Below are 24,105 nucleotides of genomic sequence, written 5' to 3' on the forward strand. Positions count from 1 at the left end.
TGGATTGAATTTTATTGCAAATATCATTTTTATAATGACCTTGAAAATATATTATTTTTTCATATTTAATATATTTTATTCATATAATATATGTTTATATGACTTTATATATTTATATGGTTATTTATGGAATAAATGACATTTTAAATGTATTAACATTTATTTTAATTATCTTGATCTTAATCCTTAAATTGATTTTCTTGTTTGGAATAAAATATATAGCTTATTAAATTTAGCCTTATAAAGCAACGGGTTGTATTCTGTTTAAGGCTAATAAACGAAGAATAATTTATTTTGGTTATGGTAGATATATAAATAAATATTCTGCGAGCAATCCAGTACAGCTACACGACCAGCGAAGTTCACGAGATAGAGAGAGAAGAGTATTCAGCCATTCAAAATGATCACCGCCGTTCTCTATATCATAACTATGCACAGCGAATTAGCATCCGAACCAGCTTGTGGAATATTTCTTGTTATTTATTATTATTTAGAAGTCCGATCAGCCCAAGTGGAATTCTCAACGTTTTGCGCCTAGCTAGTTTTTCCCTGCGCAGCCTCGCACACTTTCAAAGAGAGCTTTTCGGATATTTTTAGTATTTTCTCAAACGCAGTTTTCTCTTATGTATTTTATCGGTATCCATGATGCGATACAAAAGTTCTTCCTTCATCTGCCGCTTTTTCTCCTATATTTCGATGGGTAAACGAAAGGAATTCGGCAATTCTTTAGCCGAATTCCTTTTCTTTCTATATACTTACTTTATAGTAAGCCAATTGCTTAATTTTAAATGCTCATAATTCTATAATGGTTGAGAACAGTTGCAGAGGTAGAATAGTGGTACATCTTGGGAGGCGCAGACTTATACTGCGAAGGGGTGCAGTTTGTACATTTGCTATATTAATTTTTTTTGTTATTGCGCATAAAATATTAACTACTTTTACTTAGAAAAACTAAGTTTAAAATACGAGTTAATTATTACGTTTATTTAAAATTTGAAGTATCTGAATATTGTTATTCAGGTAAAATTTTATACAATTTTAAAATATCTGAATGTCTTGGAGGGGGCATAAATGCATCTTTTCACCTCTTTCGAGATATTTTGCTACCGCTTGAGAATGTTTTTCACTAAGAGTTACTATCACCTATTGAATCCAAATTAATAACCTTTCTCGCGAAACGAGAGAAACTCCGAGTTTGGCTCTCGTTTCGCAACGTGCTCTATAAATCAGTTGCACGTACCGACGTGCAATTTTGTTTTCGTGTATTTGTTCCGTTCAGCATAAACTGTCTAAGGAAATTTGAATGCAATTATTATTACTAAGATCTTTTTGAAAATTATGTAAAGAAAACTTTTATGCATTAAATAAATTTAACATATCACAGAAAAGTCCTCTTTTGGAATGGATTTTTGAATTAATTAATAACAATACCGCATTTTAATTGAGAGGATATGGAAAATAAATTGCACAGAGCGCCAAAGTTTGGACAGAAACATTTATTTTACTAAGTGTTGTATACAGGGAATATTAAATTAATGCACACCATCACGCCCTCCAACGCAGCATCAACATCATCTGGAAAAAAGAAAATATAGGAAAAGTGAATAAAAATTTTATACAAGAGAATTTATAATCACAGTACAGTCAAAATGCAAAAATGGCAGAAAAGTTGTAATTCAATAATTAGCTGAATAGGGATCATATGCACAAACATCTGAAATTTTAAATTCAAAATTCATTGAAGTCTAGGCCCTGCACAGGAATTCTGAAGAAAAGTGCCATTTGAAGCTATTTTATTTTATATGACTGATGACACCGCACTAAACACGATCAGTTAGGAAGTATATTAACCTGTTCTCTTTTTTAAGTTTTTGTTGTAATTACTGTTACCTCTCTACGTTAGTTGTTCCTGGATCGTGACTTGTCAGGGTCAAGGTACAGCCGAGAAGTAGTGCAAAGGTCTGACCTCCCGACAGTACCTGTCTCTTTGAGTTTCCTTAATATATTATCTCCAAAACTTTCTAATTTCTGATCTTTCCAAATGTTTCTCTTCAAAGTTTTCCTTGTCGACATAGGTATACCACTGATGCTTTGATTTATTTCTTTTACTTTCGGATGCCATGATGAATTACCTATTAAGTGACAACCGTGTATATACAGTTAACATAAATTTTTACCTAGTCCTGCTTATTTATTCGTTGCATTGACTTAGTGCTGCTTATTTATACGTTCTTCAGCCTTTTATCAGATGCGGAGAATAGTTAGGACCCAGATAATCTTCAATATCTGGAGACGGTTTCACATGGTAGGTATGTAGTATCAACCAAGCTTTTTTTTTTAACTCCCAGGAAGTTTAACTAATATTCAAAATTTATTAAATGCCACAAAATTATCAAATTATTAGTAAAATTAGTAAATGCCACTTTGTAGACCGGAAGTATTACTATTAGAGCGTATTAAAATATTATACAATATAATTCAGTTGTTGTTATTTGGTTTTAGGAGCATTAGCAACTAAGGCCACATTGCTCCGGGAATATGCGGTGGTCATTCCCTGACCTTTCTGCATCCTCCGTATTTGGTGGTCACGGGCTCGAACCCCGGTCTAATCAAGAAGCGTGGGCTATGCACTGCTGCTCCTTCCCACCTGGCTCCGGAGGCGCCAATATAATGCAGTATAATAAACAATATAATTTCCATTGACAATAACCAGTGGAAACAGGATCTTCTCAATCAGTCTATGTCGAAAGTACAGACTACCCGACTCCATCTTAGAGGGTTGAGTCGGGCAGTCTGTAGGAGGGAACGGTGGTAAGGGTGTAGTAAATGATTTGCTCCCCCGGATTTTGAGCATTATTTTTTACATTATTCATATATATATTTTTTATACACTGTCAAACGTACTGGTTTTCATAAACCATGCCTTCATATAAAAGCATTTCCAAGTTACTAATTGATAATTTATATCTCTTCCTTATTCACCCCTCACAAAAAAGTTGCTTGTGCAGCCATTGACATATTATTAAAATGACAATGAACAACTATGCTAAATTTTAAGTGGACCCCACAAACTGAATATACAGTATATTGTATGTTTGTTACGCCAATTCTGGAAGACCAAATGCTTCTTAAAAAAATAATAATAATATCTAGCGTATTACCAAATATATAGTAATAATAATAACACCCAGAAATTGTAGCATGAAATTACATTATCGAACAATTAGCTGCATATTACGGAAAAGGCTCAATCTTTAGTACACTTCAGTTACAAATTAAATGTAGATAAAACATTTATTTTATAAAAATGTAGATATCTGTAAAATATGCAAATGCAAAAAAAAAGAAAAAAAATCAGTCAGTTGTTGCTCCGAACCTGCGCAACATAGTGCCAATCAAAACCCTGAATTCTCTATATAAATTCCTACTTAAATTTTCCTTAAAACCATGTGTGATGCTTTTTTTGCTTGATAGAATATGCCATTATTATGATTAATTATAATAATGTATTGTATGCTGACAAAGTCATATAAAAATAGCAATTCATTAAAAGATCAGCATAATTCTACATTAAAACCAGACGAGAACTACAGAAAGAAGTAGAAATATATGACACTATGCATTCACATATAGTTGATTATAAAGTACAGCAGTGCTTCTCAAACTTTTTTGGATCACCCCCCCCCCTGGTTGGATCACCGCCCCACTAGAAAAAAAGCCCTGGCGAAGGCTTTTCTTTTAGCCCACCAATATAAAGTGAAGCTAAATAACTGAAATGAATATTTGTCTGTTTGCCCCAAAAACGTAAATGCAGCCCTGCATGTATGTGTGTGAATTATAAAGAAGCAAAGTAAATTATAAATTTACTGCACTTTATTCCTTCTTCGTAAAAAATTACAACTACATAAATAAAGTCAGTTATAGTCACTTAAATGAAGTCATAAAAATTAAAGTTAATTACATAAATAAGTTGATATTAATTGGAAATAGTTAATTATATTTTAATATTTAATGCGATGGATGAGCTTGGTGGAGATTTATTAGCTTATCAATATTAGGTTTAATATCTGTAAGCAGAAGTCGTGAATCGCCACGTTTAACAACATCCAGACAATTTCCTTGTTTTGTCAACAATTGAGATACAGCACTGAAACCGGTTTCGACTAGATATAATGTTGGAAAAGAAATAAGTAATGTTTTTACAATTCCCCACAATGCAGGATAATGGCAGGGATTTTCTTTTGTAACCAAAATTCCTGATATGAATTTTGAAATTTTGGCTTCAGGTCAACTTAATTTTGTAACTCAATAAATTCTTCTTCTACAAAACGTTCACCATCGTCATTATTTAAAAAAAATATATTTATAATCCAATCTGGAATTTTCAAATTAAGGAGATCTTCGAACCTTTCCTGCATATCTCTGTGGAACATTTCTAGATGATTACAAAAAGTTAGTAGAGTTTCATCAGCTATTTTTTCTCTATTTCCAACAGATTTGGAAATTGATACAAATCACGTCGTCCTACGTTGCTCATAAAAAACTTTAATTTTGAAATAAATGCTGAAATTTGAGTTTTCGCCTTAATAAGAGTTACATCTTGTCCTTGTAAATGTAAGTTCATTGAGTTGAATCTAGTAAATAAACTAACCATTCGGTATAAACAGATGTCTATTGAAGGCATATGATAACCTATACGAATAAAATATCGGACCTTTAAAGTATGGAGCATGATGTCATTATTTCATTATGTAACAGAGGTGGTGGTGAGATCGCACAGGGAACATTGCATTCAGTTCTTGAGGCCGCACCTTAAAAAAAAAAACAGACACAGAACTAGAGGAGAGGGTGTAAAGCGGAGCTGCGAGACTGATAAGAAGCACTCAATCGTTGTCTACGAATGGCGCCTCAGAAACGCAAAAGAATGGCAAAGCTTTGAAAACTAAACACACCGGAAGGGGTGGGGGATCCTTATTGAGGTGTGTAACGTCCTGAAGGTTATCAGAAAAATAAATGAGGGAGGTATATTTTTACTGGTAGGAGCGACAAGGACCAGGGGAGCATGTCTATGCTCCCCTAGTTCTTAGGGTGTAACAGAAGGCAGTATCTCATGAAGTTTACATTTGGATAGCGTATTGTAGGTTACTAAAATTCTACTTTGATGAAATTTTCAAAATTTTCCACCTCGGCTACCTGCCGAGTTAACCGAGGTGGAAAGTTTGGTAAATTTCATCAAAGCGAAATTGAATGGTTGCTTCTTGGCGGTGAGAAGAACCACTGCCAAGAAGCAACCATTTTTTTATTTTTCGTAGATGTATTAAACATTAGTTTCGTTTCATCTTTTAGTCATGTTAATCTTAAATCTTTATTTAGCTGTATAGGAGTGTGAACAGGAAAAACTAACTGACTTTCCACTGTACTTAGTGGCAAGTCTCTGGCTGGTCACATTTGGTTTTATAATTAGTTTTTGATAGTTCCACAGAAGGAATTATAAATATCTATATTATTTAGTGATTGTTATTCTATTTCCTGCTCAATTTTTGAAGCAATGTTTCAATAACAAACACTATTCCGAAATATATCTTTATTAATGTAAATTATTCATATAAAAAGATAGAGGAGAACGGCTAAGAACGGTAAGGGAGAAGAAAATGTTCTGTTTTTTATTTTTATAAATATTTACCATGAAAATTAATCACAAATTCAAGTAACTTAATAATTGATGAAAATGTGCAAAATATATTCACCTTTACCACTTTCCTGCTCCACCAAGTCCACCCCATTTTCCCGCTCCACCATATCCGCCAAGGCCATAGCCAGCTCCATAGCCAGCCGCAGCTCCATAGCCAGCCCCAGCACCATAGCCAGCCCCATAACCAGCTCCATAGCCACCATGTCCACCATAGCCAAGACCACCATTACCTAGGCCACCATATCCAAGACCACCGTAACCAACGCCACCATATCCCAGACCGCCATAGCTACCAGGGTGTCGGATGCTAGTGGAGTAAGAAATAGCACGTCCTACTGGATGTCCTCCGTAACCTGCTCCTCCATATCCTCCATAAGCTCCACCGTATCCTCCATAGGCTCCACCGTATCCCCCGTGACCTCCTCCATAGCCGCCATAACCTGCACCTCCATAGCCTCCATAACCTGCTCCTCCAAGGTATCCACTAGCGATGGCAGTGGCAATGAATGCCGTAAGAACGAGCTGCAAAGAAAACATGATAACAACTGAAAAGTAATAAACTACATCAACAAAATAAGTATTTAAAGAGAGGCACACATTGCCAAAGTTTTGAATTTTAATATACAGTTTGGTATTTACGGGGATCAAGAGTTCTTGCTTTAGTATTTTGTGCTAGTCCAAAATAAATGGATGCTTATACAGTGTTTCATAAAGGACGCAACTGTATTATAGGAATTTTAACAAATCACACAAAAGGGAAATAAATACTTTTACCTTTACAACGGAAAGAAATGACACAACCTTTACAACAAGTGTTGTAAATAGTCTCCACTCGCCTGGATGTAGGTTCGTATCCTTTTCATGACATTTGCAGCCACCTTACATAATGTTTGCTCAGTTATGTTTGCAATCTCTTTTTCAATGGTAGCCTTCAATTCGTCAAGAGTATGAAGATTGTTGGGAAACACTTCACCTTTTAATTGTCCCAAAAGAAAAAAAATCTGGAGATCTTGGGGGCCACAAGTTTTTTTGAGATCAAGCGATCTCCGAAAAATTCCTGTAACATGGCCATCGTTTCATTTGCTGTTGGAGGTGAATGAACATCCTCGTTCATTCACCCCCAACAATGAAATAAACTGTTGGATTATATCACGATAAACTTTTCCATCCACAGTTCTGTCAACAAATATAGGCCCTATAACACGACGGCGCGAGATGGCACACCAAACCCCAATTTTTAGGGTATGTAATGATCGTTCGTGATACGCATGTGGATTTTTACTGCTTCATATTCGGCTGTTCTGACTATTCACATAACCATCCAAGTGGAACCAAGCCTTGTCACTGAAATAAATACGATCCAACACCACAATTCCATTTTCATCAACAAAAGAACGAAACCAACGCCAATACCGTACACGTTTTTCATGGTCAGGTCCTTTTAGTTCCTGAACTACACCAATACGATAAGCATACAATATTAACTTCTTTGTAGCCCTGAAAACAGTAGTTGGCGACAGTCCGGTTTGAGAAGATAACTTCCTAAGCGAGTTTCTTGGTGAGCGGGTTAAACGTTCATTCGGATCATCCAGAACGTTCGGAGTTAACAGTGATGGCCGGCCTGGACCGTTTTTGTCCTTCACTCTCCCAGTCTCACGAGATTTCGCAATTATAAGCGATATTGTTGACTTGCTGGGGACAAACAACCGAGGAACCGACCGAGGAAATTTCATCTGAAATTCGTCTTGCCCACGTTTATAAGATTTATAAGCGAAGTAAGACCACAATAAAAACACGCTCATCCTTGGAAAACGACATGGCCGACACAACACAACGGACTGGATGCCTGACCGAGACTAATGCATGTCACGGTCATTCAACTGCTTACCTCGGGTAACCTTGGGTGCAGTGCTGCCACCTACACTTCAAACTTGACATAACACTTGCCGGCCCGTAAATTCTGCCTTCTTCATTTTAGAGTTTCATCCTTTATGAAACACCCTGTATAACGAGAGTATAATTCGCGGAACGCAATGTGTAACGCGTACGAAGTGTGCGGGAAGCCTTATTCATTCACTCCAAAGTCACGAATGGCACTAGGTGGAAACGTGCCTCCATTACGGAAGAAAGTAAATTTGTAAGAACTGTAAAAATGTGACATTACTAATAATGGAAACATTTTTTTAGAAGTTTTTAATTTATTTAACATTAAAATACAAATATTAGGGACCTACATCCTTTTATTTTTTATATTTTGATGAGTTGGCGAAATAAAATTTAGGAAGGAATTTTATTACGGCTAACACAGAGCGTACAAATAAAGAAGAAATATATGAGCTTTCGGCTATATGGTAGCCTTCATCAGAATTAAAAATACATGAATGGCAGTTGGAATGAAGATGTGCACTGCCAGGTGCGTGAGACGCGAGGTTTAATTGTTTGTTGACGTCTGTGGCTGTGACGCATGATGACGTGGCCAGCGTTTGTCCAATGATAGAACTACTGACTCTGTGATCGGGTTGATTTGGCAACCACTGTTCCTGTTCAAGGATTTATCCGAAGATTTTATATTTAATGATTCCAACCAGGTACGCTTTAGGTAATGGTGGGATCTGTCTACCACCACGACATCGCGGTGTGGGTCGATGTCGTGGTGGGTTGTCCAGACATGTTCGGCGATAGCTGAGTGTTCTATATCCGCTAAACGGATCGCTCTTTTGTGCTCCGAGAGACGTTTCTCGAGTCGACGTCCAGTCTCTCCAAAGTAGCAGCTAGTGCAGTCACGGCAAGAGATGCGGTAGACCAAACCGCTCTGCAGAAGGGTGGGGACAGGTGTTTTCACGTTGGAAATAAAAGAACGCAGTTTCTTGCCTGGGAGTTGGATGCATTTTATTCCGTGCGTTCTCAGGATTCTACCGATCTGTTGTGACAGGTTGGGGTAGTATGGGATGAATGCCCTCGTGGATGGCTCGTCACTGTTGGTGTTGTAGCTGGTCGTCACGATGTCACGTGTCTGTAGATCACACCTGTCGAGGACGCCAATGGGGTAGCCACACCTCGTAAGGTCTACTTTGACCCTAGTGACCTCTTTGCGTCTTTCATCAGCGGAGCTGGAGTGTGTCCAGGCGCGAGTAAGCAAGGTTCGGGCAGTGGAGAGGAGGTGGCCTCGCGCGTGTGCTGACCGGAAGTTGGTAAACTGGCCAGCACACATGGGCTTACGATAAACTGTAGTCCTCAGGTATGTGCCTTCACGTCGGACAAGTGTATCTAGGTATGGTAAAGAGTTGTTCGACTCCGTGATCGGGTTGCCAAATCAACCCGATCACAGAGTCAGTAGTTCTATCATTGGACAAACGCTGGCCACGTCATCATGCGTCACAGCCACAGACGTCAACAAACAATTAAACCTCGCGTCTCACGCACCTGGCAGTGCACATCTTCATTCCAACTGCCATTCATGTATTTTTAATTCTGATGAAGGCTACCATATAGCCGAAAGCTCATATATTTCTTCTTTATTTGTACGCTCTGTGTTAGCCGTAATAAAATTCCTTATGAATCCAGAGCGCGTAGGCCTGTTTCGTTAAAATTTAGGAATATTAGAAACAATAGAGGATCGAGGCACAGGGCGTGCCTCGTTGTACTTACTGCAATAATTACTTCTGAACGTTGTACTTACTGCAATAATTATATTTTCATAAGCCTAAATATTAAATGTAAAAAGATTTATATTATAATCGATTTTATATTATTTCGCCATCCTCTACGAAGTGGCCCGAGATCCATTATTGATTGCAAAGGTTTCTATTTGCTGTTTTTAATGGAACTAGCCACTTTAATTTAATTTAAAGATGGAAGCCTAACACGACCAAAAAATAGTGTAGAGTATACAAAATTAGCAACCATGAAAAATAATACATGCACTCTTTAAAGAGTGCGCATGGTATCCCTACAATGGCACGGTAGAAATATATTCTCTTTTTACCCTCGATTCCCTTAATGTGACATGATCAGACAGAAAAACAAATGTATTGCTACAAGTTTACCTAACCCAGCGTACCGCCAAATAAGATTTAAAGGATTTTTTTTAAAGAATACTAAACTTATAACTATAATACTAACCTCTAACATATACTAGCATATATTTTCAAATATCTTTCAACAAAGTAAAATTTTCAAAGATAATTACCAAATTAAAGATAAGCAATAATATATAAGCAAAAAATAAAGTTCCATTTTAACGTTCAGATGTTAGTTTACCTAATCAGTAAATTGTCTTCCCAGTGACATGCTTTTTTTTAAATACATGGTTGTTAAAATTAAAGTATCCCTATGTAGAGAGCTCTGGAGCGAGTTCTAAGGCTCGCATTGAAGAGAAATTTGGACAACAGGTACAATAAAGAATGCGCTCGCCATTTATTGGGAAAAAAAATTTGTTACAAAATTTGTCACTAATGGCGCTGTGGCAATACAAATCACTTGAACAGCGCTACAATTGTTCAATGTGTCCTCCATTTTGGTCAACAACAGTTTTCATTCGAAGAACAGCATTTTCTACAGCAGAACGTAACATGTCAATTGGAATAGCCAACGCATGACGCCTAATGCTTTCCTTCAGATCTGACAGAGTTTGACAACCTTCCCGATACACCTGGTTCTTCAAAAAACCCCACAACCAGAAGTCGCATGGAGTGAGGTCCGGTGATCGGGGTGGCCAAGATGTCTGGAAACAACGGCTGATGACCCGTTCGTCTGTAAAGTGTTGCCTTAGCAATCTTTGGACACAACGGTGGATGTGCGGTGGCGCATCATCTTGCATGATTATGGTATCCCGGAGGCACCCACGTTGTTGCAGCTCTGGTATCGTGAAATTTGCCAACATTTCATAATATCGCTGTCCAGTGACGGAACAGGTGCGGGGTCCAGTCTGTGTTACATGTTCAGAAAAATATGGCCTAATCATGAATGTGGCCGTAAATCCACACCGCACTGTCACTTTTGGAGAATGCAACGGGACCTCTTGGAAAACTCGAGGGTTAGCTGTTGCCCAAATGCGACAGTTGTGCGTAATTCACTTGTCCATTTAAGCAGAAATGGACTTCATCACTCCAAAGGATGTTCCATGGCTAAGTGATATCCACTGTCATTCGCGCCAGAAACTGAAGTGCGTATGTGAAACGAATATCTGCATCACAATGCTTTAGCTGCTGTAGCATGTGCATCTTATAAGGATAGTACCGTAACACCTGACGCATTACTAGCCTTACAGTGGATTACGACATATCCACTTCACGAGAAACAGCTGGCACACTTGCGCTACCACATGGAGATTGACTTGATCTCCATGTGGTAGCGCAAATCCACGACAGTCATAGCCGCAACTTCAACACTCCTCTCGTGTTGAAGTTGCGGCTATGGCTGTCGACCTCCACTCATTTTCGACCTCTACTTGGTTGAACACGAAGATGTCTAGCGCATTTTACTGCAACATTGTTGGCATTGCTGCTGTAGTGCAGGCAAACATCTACTGTATGATTTTGAAGAGACTGCTTTGCTTTTATACAGTACAGCAGAGCTGAGTAATGGCGCTGTGGCAATAATTTACGATTATGAAAATAACGTAAGTTATTTGCATAATCGTAACTAAGATAGTTACTCGCCATACAGTGACAAATTTTGTAACTAATTTTTTTTTCCAATAAATGGCGAGCGCATTCTTTATTGTAAGGCTCGTACTAAAGAGAAATTTGGACAACAGGTGTTGTCCAAATTTCTCTTCAGTACGAGCCTTAGAACTCGCTCCAGATCCCTCTACATAGGGATAGTTTAATTTTAACAATCCCTGTATATATTTCGCATTTATATCACTTTTTAATTTTTCTGTTAAAAGAATAAAGATATAATTATAAGGGAAAAATGCCTAGATCTAGATTGGATCGCATATAATGAAAGCACACACACACACACACACACACACACACACACACACACACACACACACACACACACACAACTACGTGATCCACTATACTATGAATTCAGCTGTTATAATTATGCATATAATATCCTTATTTACAATATCAGTAAATTTACAATATACGAAATTAATACTCTTGATATTTTAAGGAGTCGAAATTAATACTTAATTTCGTATTTTAGAGCTAATTCGTTAAATTCTTGTTAATATCAGTCCTTTTCGAAGTCTTTTCGAATGATATATCATTTATCCTTACAGATGCAAAACTGGAGGTCAATATCGTGAAAAAACATTTATTCAGACACCGTTTTGCTAATGTATAGTAGAAGATAAGTGTATATCAGTATGTCTGTAAAATGTAGAGAATTAAAGAGCGTCGATAACGTGATATTGAGAACTGCCATATGATATATAATCGTATTTTATTAAAAAGTAAGAGATTACCTCATTCTTTTTTCGTGGAATGCTTCCAGTCAATTCTCTCTCATATATGACGAATAAAATAAGATGAAAAAAGGTGAAAAAAAACGAATTAATGAATTCCCTCACTCATAGAGATAGGACCAAATCCGATGCACAACGGAATCGAAAGCCCCAACCCGACCCCGAAACACATCAAACTATCGCAGCAAGACCATGAGTGCGAGAAGACATTGTGTCATAATAAATAGTTAAAACTGCTTCTGATAGTAAATAATTAAAATCACTATTAAAACCTCAATTAAAAAGATTAAAGAATTAAAATTAAGCGGATTACACTGACTACACGAAATCTTGTACACAAGATTATTTACCTGTGCCGAGCAAGAAGGAAGAATTGTGTGATTTTATGGAGCTTAATTTTGAATTCAGTATTTCTAAAGAGTTTATTAAGCTGCCTGTGCCATTGTTCAACGTACGCACGTACAACGTACCTTAATAAACTGTTTAGAAATACTGAATTCAAAATTACAGCCAGGCCCATGGAGAAGCTCCATAAAATCACACAATTCTTCCTTCTGTACAAGATTTCGTGTAGTGAGTGTAATCCGTTTAATTTTAATAGTTTTTAATCTTTTTAATTGTGATTTTAATAGTGATTTTAACTATTTATTATCGGAAGCAGTTTTAACTATTTATTATGACACAATGTCTTCTCGCACTCATGGTCTTGCTGCGGTGGTTTGATGTGTTTCGGGGTCGGGTTGGGGCTCTCGGCTTTGTTTCCGTTGCGCATCGGATTTGGTCGTATCTCTTCATAGAGATACGACCAAATAGTGAGGGAATTCATTAATTCGTTTTTTTTTCTCCTTTTTTCATCTTATTTTATTCGTCATATATGAGAGAGAACTGACTGGAAGCATTCCACGAAAAAGATTGAGGTAATCTCTTACTTTTTAAGATATTAAAAAACCATGGAAGTTATTAAGCCCTGTAGCTCTGAATTTTTTACTGTTATATAATCGTAAATTTTCATGCACTCTAATAAAACCACTCTGAGAAAATGTATACATAAAATTTCCGAGTTAAAAAGTTCAGTATAATTTTCAGTGTTATGGCAAATTCAAAGCTTCTTACTTTGAGACATGTCTTTTCTACTAGTTGAACTTAAATATATTGTTGAAATGTACGCTTCCTTTGATTTCTTACCTGACCTGTCTGCACTCTCTTTATAAATCTAGAGTTTATTTTTCTTTTTAAATTAAGTTTTACGATAATCTTCGTTCAAATTTGTTATTTGTTTCTTAATTCTGCTACACTTATATTTAATTATGAAAATTTAATATGAGCATAACAGAAAAAGAAACTTCCCATAATGCAGTATACTTATAAAATAATAAAAGTAATGTTCATAAAATATTAAAGTTTCGATTACAGTTTCGATATCATAACAGAAACTAAGATGCTACCAAAATGTTCCGAGATAATCACATTTGGAAAAATGCGACTTTTAATGAACAAATTAATAAGATGTTGGTTCATCTTTGCTCAAATGAAAACAACGATCCGTTGTTGAACCCTCGGTCTGTTCCGCATAGCAGTCAGCAGGAAGTTACTCCATTGTCCCCTTCATTAGAGTCACCTTTTCAGATGTAGGAAAGTGACATATTGGCCACTGTGTCCAGCATTTCAGTTCATTCTGACGGCATTTGATTGAATTTAGGTTGTTTGGACGCTACGCCGGTCAGGCCTAGCCTCCCAACTTGAATAATTGTTCAATATGTTGGACTACGTTTTCATCAAACCATGTTTTTATACTGCTCGTTGTGTGGAATGGGGCATTATCATGCTGGAACACGGAGTGGCCTATTTCCATAGAACTGCCAGATTAATGACTTCGAGGAATTGCTCAATATGTCAGCGTACGACTCGGCATTGATGGGGTTTGGCACTGTGGCCAAACATCCTAGACCAAACCACAAGAAACAGTACCACATCATGACCCCAACATCTGCGATTATCAGTTTGCACGCAACGCACATGAATACACGACGTTGACTATCAGATATTCTCCATGCTTATTCTCAACTGTCTGATTTGAAGACTGTGTAACGTTACTCGTCGCTCCACGGGATCTGTTTCCACTCTTCCGTGAACGATGGGCTAGGCACTATTACAAACGAGGTTTAGTGTTCAGTAACGTCATGTAGGACGTATGAACACTAGCTTGGCGATTAAAAAAATCATGCTATGCAGCTAGCTTCCTAATCTTCCGAAGCCTCCTTATCCTAATTTTCTTTAAGCCGCTTTTAAGCTCGTTAGTTACTGCTAAATGTACCTCATCACTATTTTTCAATCTTGATCCCTCAGCTGCTTTCACTATCAGAACATGTCCTCCTGTCCCATCCAATGATGAGGAAGACAAGCACACCTGATTTTCATTTCTGCCTTTAATTTGCCTCGATGTTCACCTGATTCTCAGGTGTTCAATGCTGGATTACCTTACTGTATAGTTCTCTTACCATATCACTATCTTTATTTTTCAGTCCTTCAATTTTTTGTTTGTATTCCTCCAATTTCACCTCCAAGGATGTAATGTTATTCTTTAAACATTTATTTTCTGCTCCCAACAAGGAAGCATTAAACAGTTCCTTAGTAAGCCAGTCTTCCTTGATCTGGAGCTCTCTCAGTTGTTTCTCATTCACATCTAGTACCCTCTCTAAGCCAGTGATCTTCTCCTTTACACGTTCATTTTCAATGGTAACATCATATAGCGCACTTTCAAGCGCGCACCATCTTGAAAGTACTCCATTTACAATCCTCATACCAACACCTTTTTTCTCCTTAAAACGAAATTCCTCCAGGTCCTTCCCCAGGCAGAGAGAAAACTCACTAAATGTTTTAAAAGATATTATCTCAGCTCAATCTACAGGTTCCCTCGCACGATCCAGGTGAAAATCCCCTTGATCTAGCATACTCTGTGTTCCATCGCATGGAGACAAACCAACCGTGGTGTGCATTTCATGAACTTCTCCAAATTCCTAGTTGCCTTGGCTAAGTCAAGATTCTTCTGAACATTGTGCATAGTATTTTTCAAACTGGTACTTAATTTGGAATGTTGCACACGTTTACCTTTGGCACTTTTTCTAGGCTGAGGGGATCTGCTACATGACGACGTAGCCGTGCCTTGAACTGTCATCCACTCTATTAGATCTGTTTCGAAGCCTAACTGCTCTAAAACAGCCGGAATACCGACTTCTGGAAGATAATGAAGTTACCATCCCAAAGTCACCAGTGATCTTCTCCTTTACACGTTCATTTTCAATGGTAACATCATATAGCGCACTTTCAAGCGCGCACCATCTTGAAAGTACCTCCTGAGTATCTAGTTTAGTTAACGTTCAATCGGTTTTATTCTTAACGTTCTTCGGTCTACCCTTTCCAGAACTTCTTTGCATCGTTCCAGCGGATACTGCATCTGTTATTTTCTCATGACTCCCCACAGAAATGTAGATTTCACTATATTCATCCTCTCCATTATCAACTTCCTCATCCCCAAACACAGTCATATCTCTTTCCTTATTTATAACTCCACTAAATCTCCAAGCTTATTCAATTTGCGTGAACAGACTGTATCTAGAACAACCTTGTCATTTGAAGATCCTTCGCACAAGCAATAGTTACTTCCATTCACTGTCTTGATTATTCCCTGCTGTGAGAGAGCAAAACTCATTCACCAATGTCCCATTGTCATCAAAATCACACTCTTTTCCACCCAACAATATTTTATTGTCCTTTGTTTCCATAACTACTGTATTTTCCTGTGTTTCCATATCTTCAACAAAACCTGACATCTATCTTTGTCCCTTAAGGAGCAATATGGCCTTAGTTGCTAATGCTCCTAAAAACCAACTAACTAACTAACTAACAACTGTCCCCTAACTTATCATCCAATTGTCTTTCCCTAACCTTACCTTTGTCCTTTGCGCCTTCTAAACCCTTAGTCATTATCCTTTCATCCATGGTGAGAATCTGCAAACGTAAACTTTATGAGCAAAGTAAACGGTAGTACAGCTTATGCTATCCAAAGCTTATTGAATCCTCTTTTATGACCAGTTTAAGGGATGGCACAACAGTTCTACCAGACAGCTACCTGGCTTAAAATCGTTGGGCCTAGAATACAATCAATAATTTAAATACTAGACACCTCTACAAATATTTGTACCTCTACAAATGTAATCCCGAGCTAGAGATTTAATACCGTGACCTAAGATTAAATTTAAGAAAGAAATGAAAAACATGTTGTAACTTTACTGCAGGCTAAAATTGTGTCGAGTAAAAGAACTTGAAATTTTGCCCTATCATATAGTGTTAGCGGAAGATTTGTCTAATGCTCATTCGGTGTTAGGAGCTCTTGAGTATCCCGCTGATGGTTCAGTGACTTCTTATTGATGTCTGACACGTTGGACAGAACGATGAAAGGTGAAAAGTGGGTTGATTTATTGTAGGATTTTAGGCGCATTAGCAACTTAGGCCATATTGTGCCGTATTTGTATATTATGTCTGTAAACTGCGCGTGTTCTGTGCTCGATTTTCTGTTTGTTGGACGAAAAATCCGAGTTTGCAGGAGAAAAAACGGTTTACCCTGGTGCTACCAGGGTAAACTACTACCGAGTAAACTACATTGTGCGTATTAAAATGCAAATGTTTCTAACTAAATAAATGTTTTTAGAAATGCGCATAAAAAGTCCTGCCACCATATTGAAGCTGCTGTGTGATGAATCCTGCTTTCCGAAAATATCCATACCATGTTCAAGTATCATTCATGTTTAATAGTCTGTTTCTTTTTTTTTTCTTTTTTTTGGATGCGTAATTTTTGTATTGCATCCTTTATATTAATCATGACTTGAAAGCGTTCAATTTCATTTGTGTTTTACCCCTTTTTACTGGAAGTACAATTATTAATTATGTTCAATTATTACTGTATTCAGTTTAGTTGTGTCACTTCATTCTCTCCGGAATATTACATCGAAGAAGCGCCTTTTCGCCCAGTTTCTGAAATACTCGTGTTTCTCCTTGTGAGACGATTTTCACGAAAGCATTAATCGCTTAATTCGAGGAATAACTCTATTAGAGGATGTTCTCTGTGTTGAAATAACGATGTTAGTTGCGAACAAACAGGTATTTAAACAAAAAAAAAAGGAGATGATTAGACAGAATAAAATGAATAGAGATCTAAACAGAGCCCAAAAGAATATATATATATATATCCGATCATAACCCTAGTCGAAAAGCCCCATCCGCTTCAGGGAAGTAACAAAATTCTTTAGTTTCTTATTGTTTCAGAGGATTTAATGTTTTCATGTTTTATATTTATTTTCAAAGTGTTAAAATTACGAATTCATTATTTATTTGGTTTTAAAGCATTTAAATTGTTTTTAAAATAAGGACGTATTGTATTCTCTCACTCAAAGATTAGGGTTGCTGATTGATTCGATGTATTTTGGGGTTGGGCTTGGGATCCGCGGACCTCCGATTCCGTAGTGCATTGGATCATTGATTTTGTCTACGAGGGTGTGGAATACATATGAATTATTTGTATAGTTGATTCAACAACGGAAATTATCAGTACTGAAGTGTTCTACAAGACATCATAGAGGTAATTCCTCCTTTTCTTAACTAATTGATATATAGCGTAGAACGTATTGACCGTTTGCAGCTCATTTATCTAGTAATTGTCAAAATAATTAATGTAAACTTCTCTCCTCGTCTCTGGTCGTACCGCAGTATATACAAGAGCATTTAATATGAGAGGTTATGATTCTTTGTCACTTTTGGAGAATGCAACGGGACCTCTTGGATAACTGGAGGGTTTTCTGCTTCCCAAAGCAGAAAACCCAAAGCGACAATTGTGCGTATTCACTTGTCCATTTAAGCAGAAGTGGACTTGATCACTCCAAAGGATGTTCCATGGCCAAGTGATATCCACTGTCATTCGCGCCAGAAATTTAAGTGCGTATGTGAAACGAATATCTGCATCACCATGCCTTAGCTGCTGTAGCATGTGCATCTTGTAAGGATAGTATCGCAACACCTAACGCATTACTAGCCTTCCAGTGGAAAACGATATGTCCACTTCACGAGAAACAGCTGGCACACTTGCGCTACCACATGGAGATTGACTTGATAAATCCACGACAGCCATAGCCACATCTTCAAGATATTAATAAAATCTTCGATCTGGTTAGCTCTTTGCAAGATTTTTTCTTATGGCATGATTTTAAGGGGACCACCTAGGCGCCATGTTACATAAATAGGGGATCAATAAATATATGGTAAACTAAGTGACAATAAATAACTGGACTGAAGAGTTCCAACAATTATGGAAATAGATCTTCATTCACAAAAATCTGTCCATTCCTGCTCTGATGATCCCGCCTCGGGCTTGGATCAGAGTACTGTAAAAACCTTGGGAGGTGCATTATGGCCACAGAAGCCGATGCGCCAACAACTAACTAAAACAAACAAACAAACAAAACAATACTTTGATGATACTTATAGGAATACATGATGATATAATATAATATATGTATCGGAATACACACACGCTTCTTGATTAGACCGGGGTTCGAGCCCGTCACCACCAAATACGGAGGATGCGGAAAGGTCATTCAGGGAATAACCACCGCATATCCCGGAGCAATATGGCCTTAGTTGCTAATGCTCCTAAAAACCAAATAACAATAACAAATAACAAGTATCGGAATACATGACGTTACGTCACTGTTCTGGGTTGGTTTACGGCACTTTGTGGAAAGAACTATCCGCTTTAGATATCAAAAATCCCAATGTATTTGTACGAAAGATCTACCATTTTGACCACTGACTGAATTTTAGAGGTCGTTACCCGGAACAAGAGAATCATTAAATAGTAAATGGAAAATGTTAAAGCAGAAAACAACAATGCTGAAGCACACTTACCACAGACTTCATGTTGTTCGAAGAGGTGTTGTTTAGCTTCTCTCTGTTCGATGCTTACTGCCAACCGAGCTTTTATACTAATCTTCTTTCCTCTGACCTTCGGCACCACTTGAAAACGTTACCGGAAATAGTGGACAGTATGTCACATATCTTTCATCAATCAAGGCTGCCAGTTACTACGCCCAGGACGCTGTAGCGGTAAACCCGTTTCTTCTTGGCGTGGTTACTCACGCCTCTGATCCACTTTCTCTTGGCGTCCTTCAAGGAGGCTGCGACCTGGTCAAATGCTAGAACTCCGTTCCATGTCCTACCTTTCTCGCCCCCGCCTTAATGTTTTTCGTAACCTGTCGGTGGTTAATTCATGACTCGAGAAGGAAAAGAAGAAATCTGCGTTTCGTGCCGATAACAAAGAGTTTCGCTGAGTGAGTGTGGTAATCTTTTCCTATCTAAAGAAGTGGTGGAAATTTAGCCTGGGCTGTAGTAATTAGAACTAGCTGGCTAGCCTGAGTGTATCAGCCATCGTAGCTGTTCAGTAACTGCTCGTTTCTTTTATCACGAATCTGACCCTTTGTAGTGGAGAAAGCGAAAAGTTTTAACGATGGATGTTTTACCACAACAATTAAGTTCTGTTTTCATTGGAGATTTGAAGATATGGTAACGAGTGCACTCACTAAATGCAGTACCAATAGATCGTCTTATGTACTCTTCTGGCAAAGCATTAAACCAGTTAGGAACAATAGCGATTAGTAGGTATTCTATCTACATGCATAAAAAAAAGATGTGGCCTACTGACAATTTTAAAGTATGTATAGTCACAAACAAGATTATCTTTACCCACCTCACCTGACAACACCTTTAAGTTTCTTAGAGGAATAATTTTTAGGAAACTGTCTACGGCTAGTGCGTGGCATCGATTTTCAAATGATATTTGAAATGATCTTTTTTCTAATCGATATATGAAGAATGCTGTTGCTGTTGTCGTTGTGTGTGTTAAGTGCTCGAGATATCTAAGGCCATGAAACGTCAGTATATTGAATCTGTGTTTGTGTGTATTCGTTGGTGTTTACGTATTTGAAGGAGAACAAGCCTTATTTTTCGGAAGTTACAGAGAAGGGCAACAAGATTAGTGAATGGAACAAAGGGTTGCTCTTACGAAGAAAGGCTTAAGTTTTGCAAATTACAGAGTCTGGAGACTAGGCACCGGCGAGGTGATCTGATAGAGGTGTATAAGGCTTTGAATGGTTTGAGCATGCTCAATGCCAATGGGATTCTTCATCTTTCTCAGAATAATCACCTCAGAGGGCATAAATTCAAATTGAGGAAGGACGGATGTCGGATAGATGTGCGGAAATTTGCCTTTGGCCAGCGGGTGGTTGGTTGGTGGAACCGACTTCCATCACTTGTTGTTGAAGTTGATAGCCTAAACAAATTTAAAGCTCAACTGGACAGGTATTTCGAACGAACGGAGGGGTGAAATGGGAGAGGGTTTTTTTTTTTTTTTTTTGGCTGATGCTGAATAAGCTTGCTTTCTTGCATCATATGCCTCTACTAATGCTAATGCTAATGCTAAAGTTAAAATCGTACAACCCTTACCCGAAATCAATGAAATTAGAAACGGTGCAAAAAAAAAAAAAAAATAAATAAATAAAAATAAATAAAAAAATAAAATAAAAAAAACATCCTCCTCCACATCGACGGAATTTGATCCCAGACCTTTTCCATGTGGTGTAGAAGAACGATGTAGAAAGAAGCATAAAATTTCACCTTTGTGCAGATTGAGATGATGTTCAATTATTCCAATTAAAATGATAATAAATACGATGAAAAGTAGTTTTAAAGATTCTTTGAAGACTTGAAATGATTACAGCAAAAGGCATAATAGTCACTCTTGAATGCTTATCGACTAAAAATATTATTTGGTTCTGTATAAAGTGAATCATCGTATCAAACGGAAGATATGCAAACTTAACTGAGTATTGTAGATACTTCTTTATTGATACGCCTATGCGTAACACGTCTTTTGTGCCCCTCTTTACTTCACTTGTTAGAGTTATCGTGTTTTCACACGTATGGAAAAGAAATATCAGCGTGTGCTTTAACAAACAATTCATTAATAAGGTGAAACACCATAATTTATTAATAAGGTGATTTAGAGTTATACTCAGCTTTCCTTCCAGCAGGCTACAAATTTTAAAACGAAAACCCTATTAGCACTGTGGCATGCTAGACAAGAACATAGCCCAGTGACATTATACGTCTCTGTCATCTGCAATAGCATCGAGTACTGGATACTTAGGTGGCTTCACAAAGCCCTAGCGAAAACTTTAAATTTCTAGAAACATTCTTTCAGTTTTTTATTAATTTGATATAGTTTTATAGAATTTAGAGTATTATCGCAAATTTATAATGTTAAAATACAATTATACTCTGAATTCAACAAAAATTATGTCGATGAATGAAAAAACTGATCTCAGGACGTTGTTCACTCTCAAGCAACACTTAATCTTCACATTCTGATTCCAGTGATTAAACATAAAGAGTGGATAAATCAGTCGCAAAATAAGGAACAAAAAAGAAGTAAGCTGAAAATTGGCCCGAACGTAGCATTTTCTTTTCAACGCACTTCCTAATAATACTTCTACTGTACAATTGTCCCATAATTTGATCAAATTCTAGAAATCGGCTGTGTAAAAAAGGACATCAGTTGTTATCATAACCAGCGACGTAGATTATTTTAAGCCTCTTTAACATCAAAAAAATATGGGCGGGAGTCAGGATTCTAAAAGGGTGGTTGATCAACAAGTATCTACCCAAGATCGGCAATGGTCTCTTGTACTAGATGCGCTTTATACAGTCTTTCGTTGTCATGAAACAGCAGATTCCTCCACGACTGGGTATCCCAGTCCATTTTCTGTGAATAAAGTTTCAAGTTCTTTCAGAGGTGTGCAATACGATGCAACAGTTATTGTGCGTTTAGGCTTTTTAAATTGCATAAGAATGCCATGTCGGTCACCATTCCCTTCCATGTAGACAGCACAGCCTCAGACTTCCCCGTTGTTGCATAAAACTCACGGTCATTCATTTAGCATTTAATTTCTTTGTGATTGACCCTTGTATTCTTTTAGGACTTTCATGATACAACTTTATGGTCAAAATATTCCAAATGAGTTTAATTCTGATAATTGAATCCGGGTCACTTGCACAAAATCGGCTTAATATCGGCATTCTAGATTTTTAAAAAACATTATAATAAATTTTATTAGTTTCACTTTTTTAAAGTTCCATAGAAATTTTACATTAAATCATATAGCCAATGATGTACCCAGTGAACTTCTTACCTTTAAGAGACAGGAAAAAAAAAAAAAATGTAGAGTTCAGATAAACAAGAAATTTCTGTGAAAATTAATTAACAACCTTTGCTTCATAATTCATATATATAACAGATAATTCATATAAAAAATAAAACATAAGCCAGTAGCATGACAAAACTGTAGAGCGAAAGTTAACATAAAAATTAACATAAATTAAATCAACTGGGAGGGGGAAAGTAAAGGTAACAAGACAGAAACCGTAGCAGCAAGTCCCCAAATAATTTAGAGTTCAATGAAATCCAATTAATAATAATAAATCCAATTTAAATTTAAAATAATGCCAATTATATAATAATATAGCGGTACACCCCTTGTAAGGTACCAATTCCGAGAGACGTGAAATATCACCAAAGGGGACTAAAGCGAACTACTAAAAGAAAACAAAGTAACAAAATAATAGACTGACCATTATGCTCCATATCGACGGAGGACCAACGAGGCCAATAATGGTCATGGAATCGCTGCATTTCAATCGCTAGACAAATCGTCGCAAAGGCGAACCACTCCTTCCTCCTCCGATCGATCCACCAATGCAGAGGATTTGCATAGTGGTGGTCCTTATGTAGTGAGAAATAAACTATAGAACAGACAGCACTCTTGAACAGAGCCATACCACCGACATAATGTAAGCTTAGCCAGCTTATATGGACAGAAATTTATTTCTGTCCATATAAGAACTCTTTTAAATCTGCACTTATTCTTTTCTTTCTTTAAATCTGCACTTTTCTTCCATATGAACTGTTTTAAATCTGCATTAAAGTATTCTAGTTCAATTTTGACTATCCATTTTCTCAGCCGCCACTCCTTTCATTTGCATTGATTATTCACTCTGTAATTATCTTCGCTATAAAGGTGCTATTTGTGCATGTGTTTACTGTGATATTCCCCCTCAGGCAGTTTCTAAACACGGAATCTCTTTATGCAGTTGTTAGAAATTCATTTGCTACCTTCAACAATCAGTTAAAATTAGTTTCCACTTCTAATCTTTTTACACTATAACGAACTCATAAATATGTTTGGTCGGCTAAAACAAAGTACAAAACAAAACAGGATGGTCAGAGAGAATTGACGTGTATCACGACTCTGATTGCAAAGCTCAATGAATCGACAAGAACAAGGGTTTCTCAACCAGTAGGTGTCAGAAAATATGGGTGTATCTCAAAAACCTTTAAAATGATCTCATTAGGACCATAATATACGGGCATCAAAACACCACGCATAACACATGCCTTTTTACATTCTGTAAAGTACACCTCAGTTAACTTTTGACGCTTCTTCCGCAGAAAGTAGTTTTGCATTGCGATGAGAATTGTGGACAACTGACATGAAAAAACAACACCAAAGTTTGGATTACGTATATATGAAATATACGAAGTTGTTTCTAACAAAATTGGGTAGATTAAATCATCTATATTTTATTTTAAAGTGAAATTGTTTACAAGAAAATGCCCTGATTGGATGATTGAGATAACCCATCATTCATCAAACAGTAAAAGTTGAATTAAAAATGACGTAATTTTAAATATAGAGAACGGTACTGAAAATTTTAACGTTATTATTAAATTACGTCGCATTTTAGGGCAAAAGCCTCAAGTTGCTTTGTGAGTTAACATGCTTACAAGTCAGTGCAAATGCATCGCATCTGCTCGCAGCTAACTACTAAA

The 24,105-nt window shown here is 37.1% G+C and overlaps 1 protein-coding gene across 1 annotated transcript; it reads right to left on the bottom strand.

Annotated features, from left to right (window-relative positions):
• Positions 1-1,520: 1,520 nt before the first annotated feature.
• Positions 1,521-19,167, bottom strand: LOC150084492 (uncharacterized). Its single transcript, XM_090375243.1, has 3 exons — positions 19,071-19,167; positions 5,748-6,214; positions 1,521-1,575 (listed from the first exon to the last, which is right to left on the bottom strand). The coding sequence occupies exons 1-2, from the start codon at positions 19,080-19,082 to the stop codon at positions 5,750-5,752; spliced, it is 477 nt and encodes a 158-aa protein (XP_090231369.1). The 5' UTR covers positions 19,083-19,167; the 3' UTR covers positions 1,521-1,575; positions 5,748-5,749.
• Positions 19,168-24,105: the final 4,938 nt, after the last annotated feature.

The sequence above is a fragment of the Mastigoproctus giganteus genome, chromosome 6 (assembly GCF_048544385.1).
Source record: "Mastigoproctus giganteus isolate SK-2022 chromosome 6, ASM4854438v1, whole genome shotgun sequence".
In the NCBI taxonomy this organism is placed as follows: Eukaryota; Metazoa; Arthropoda; class Arachnida; order Uropygi; family Thelyphonidae; genus Mastigoproctus; species Mastigoproctus giganteus.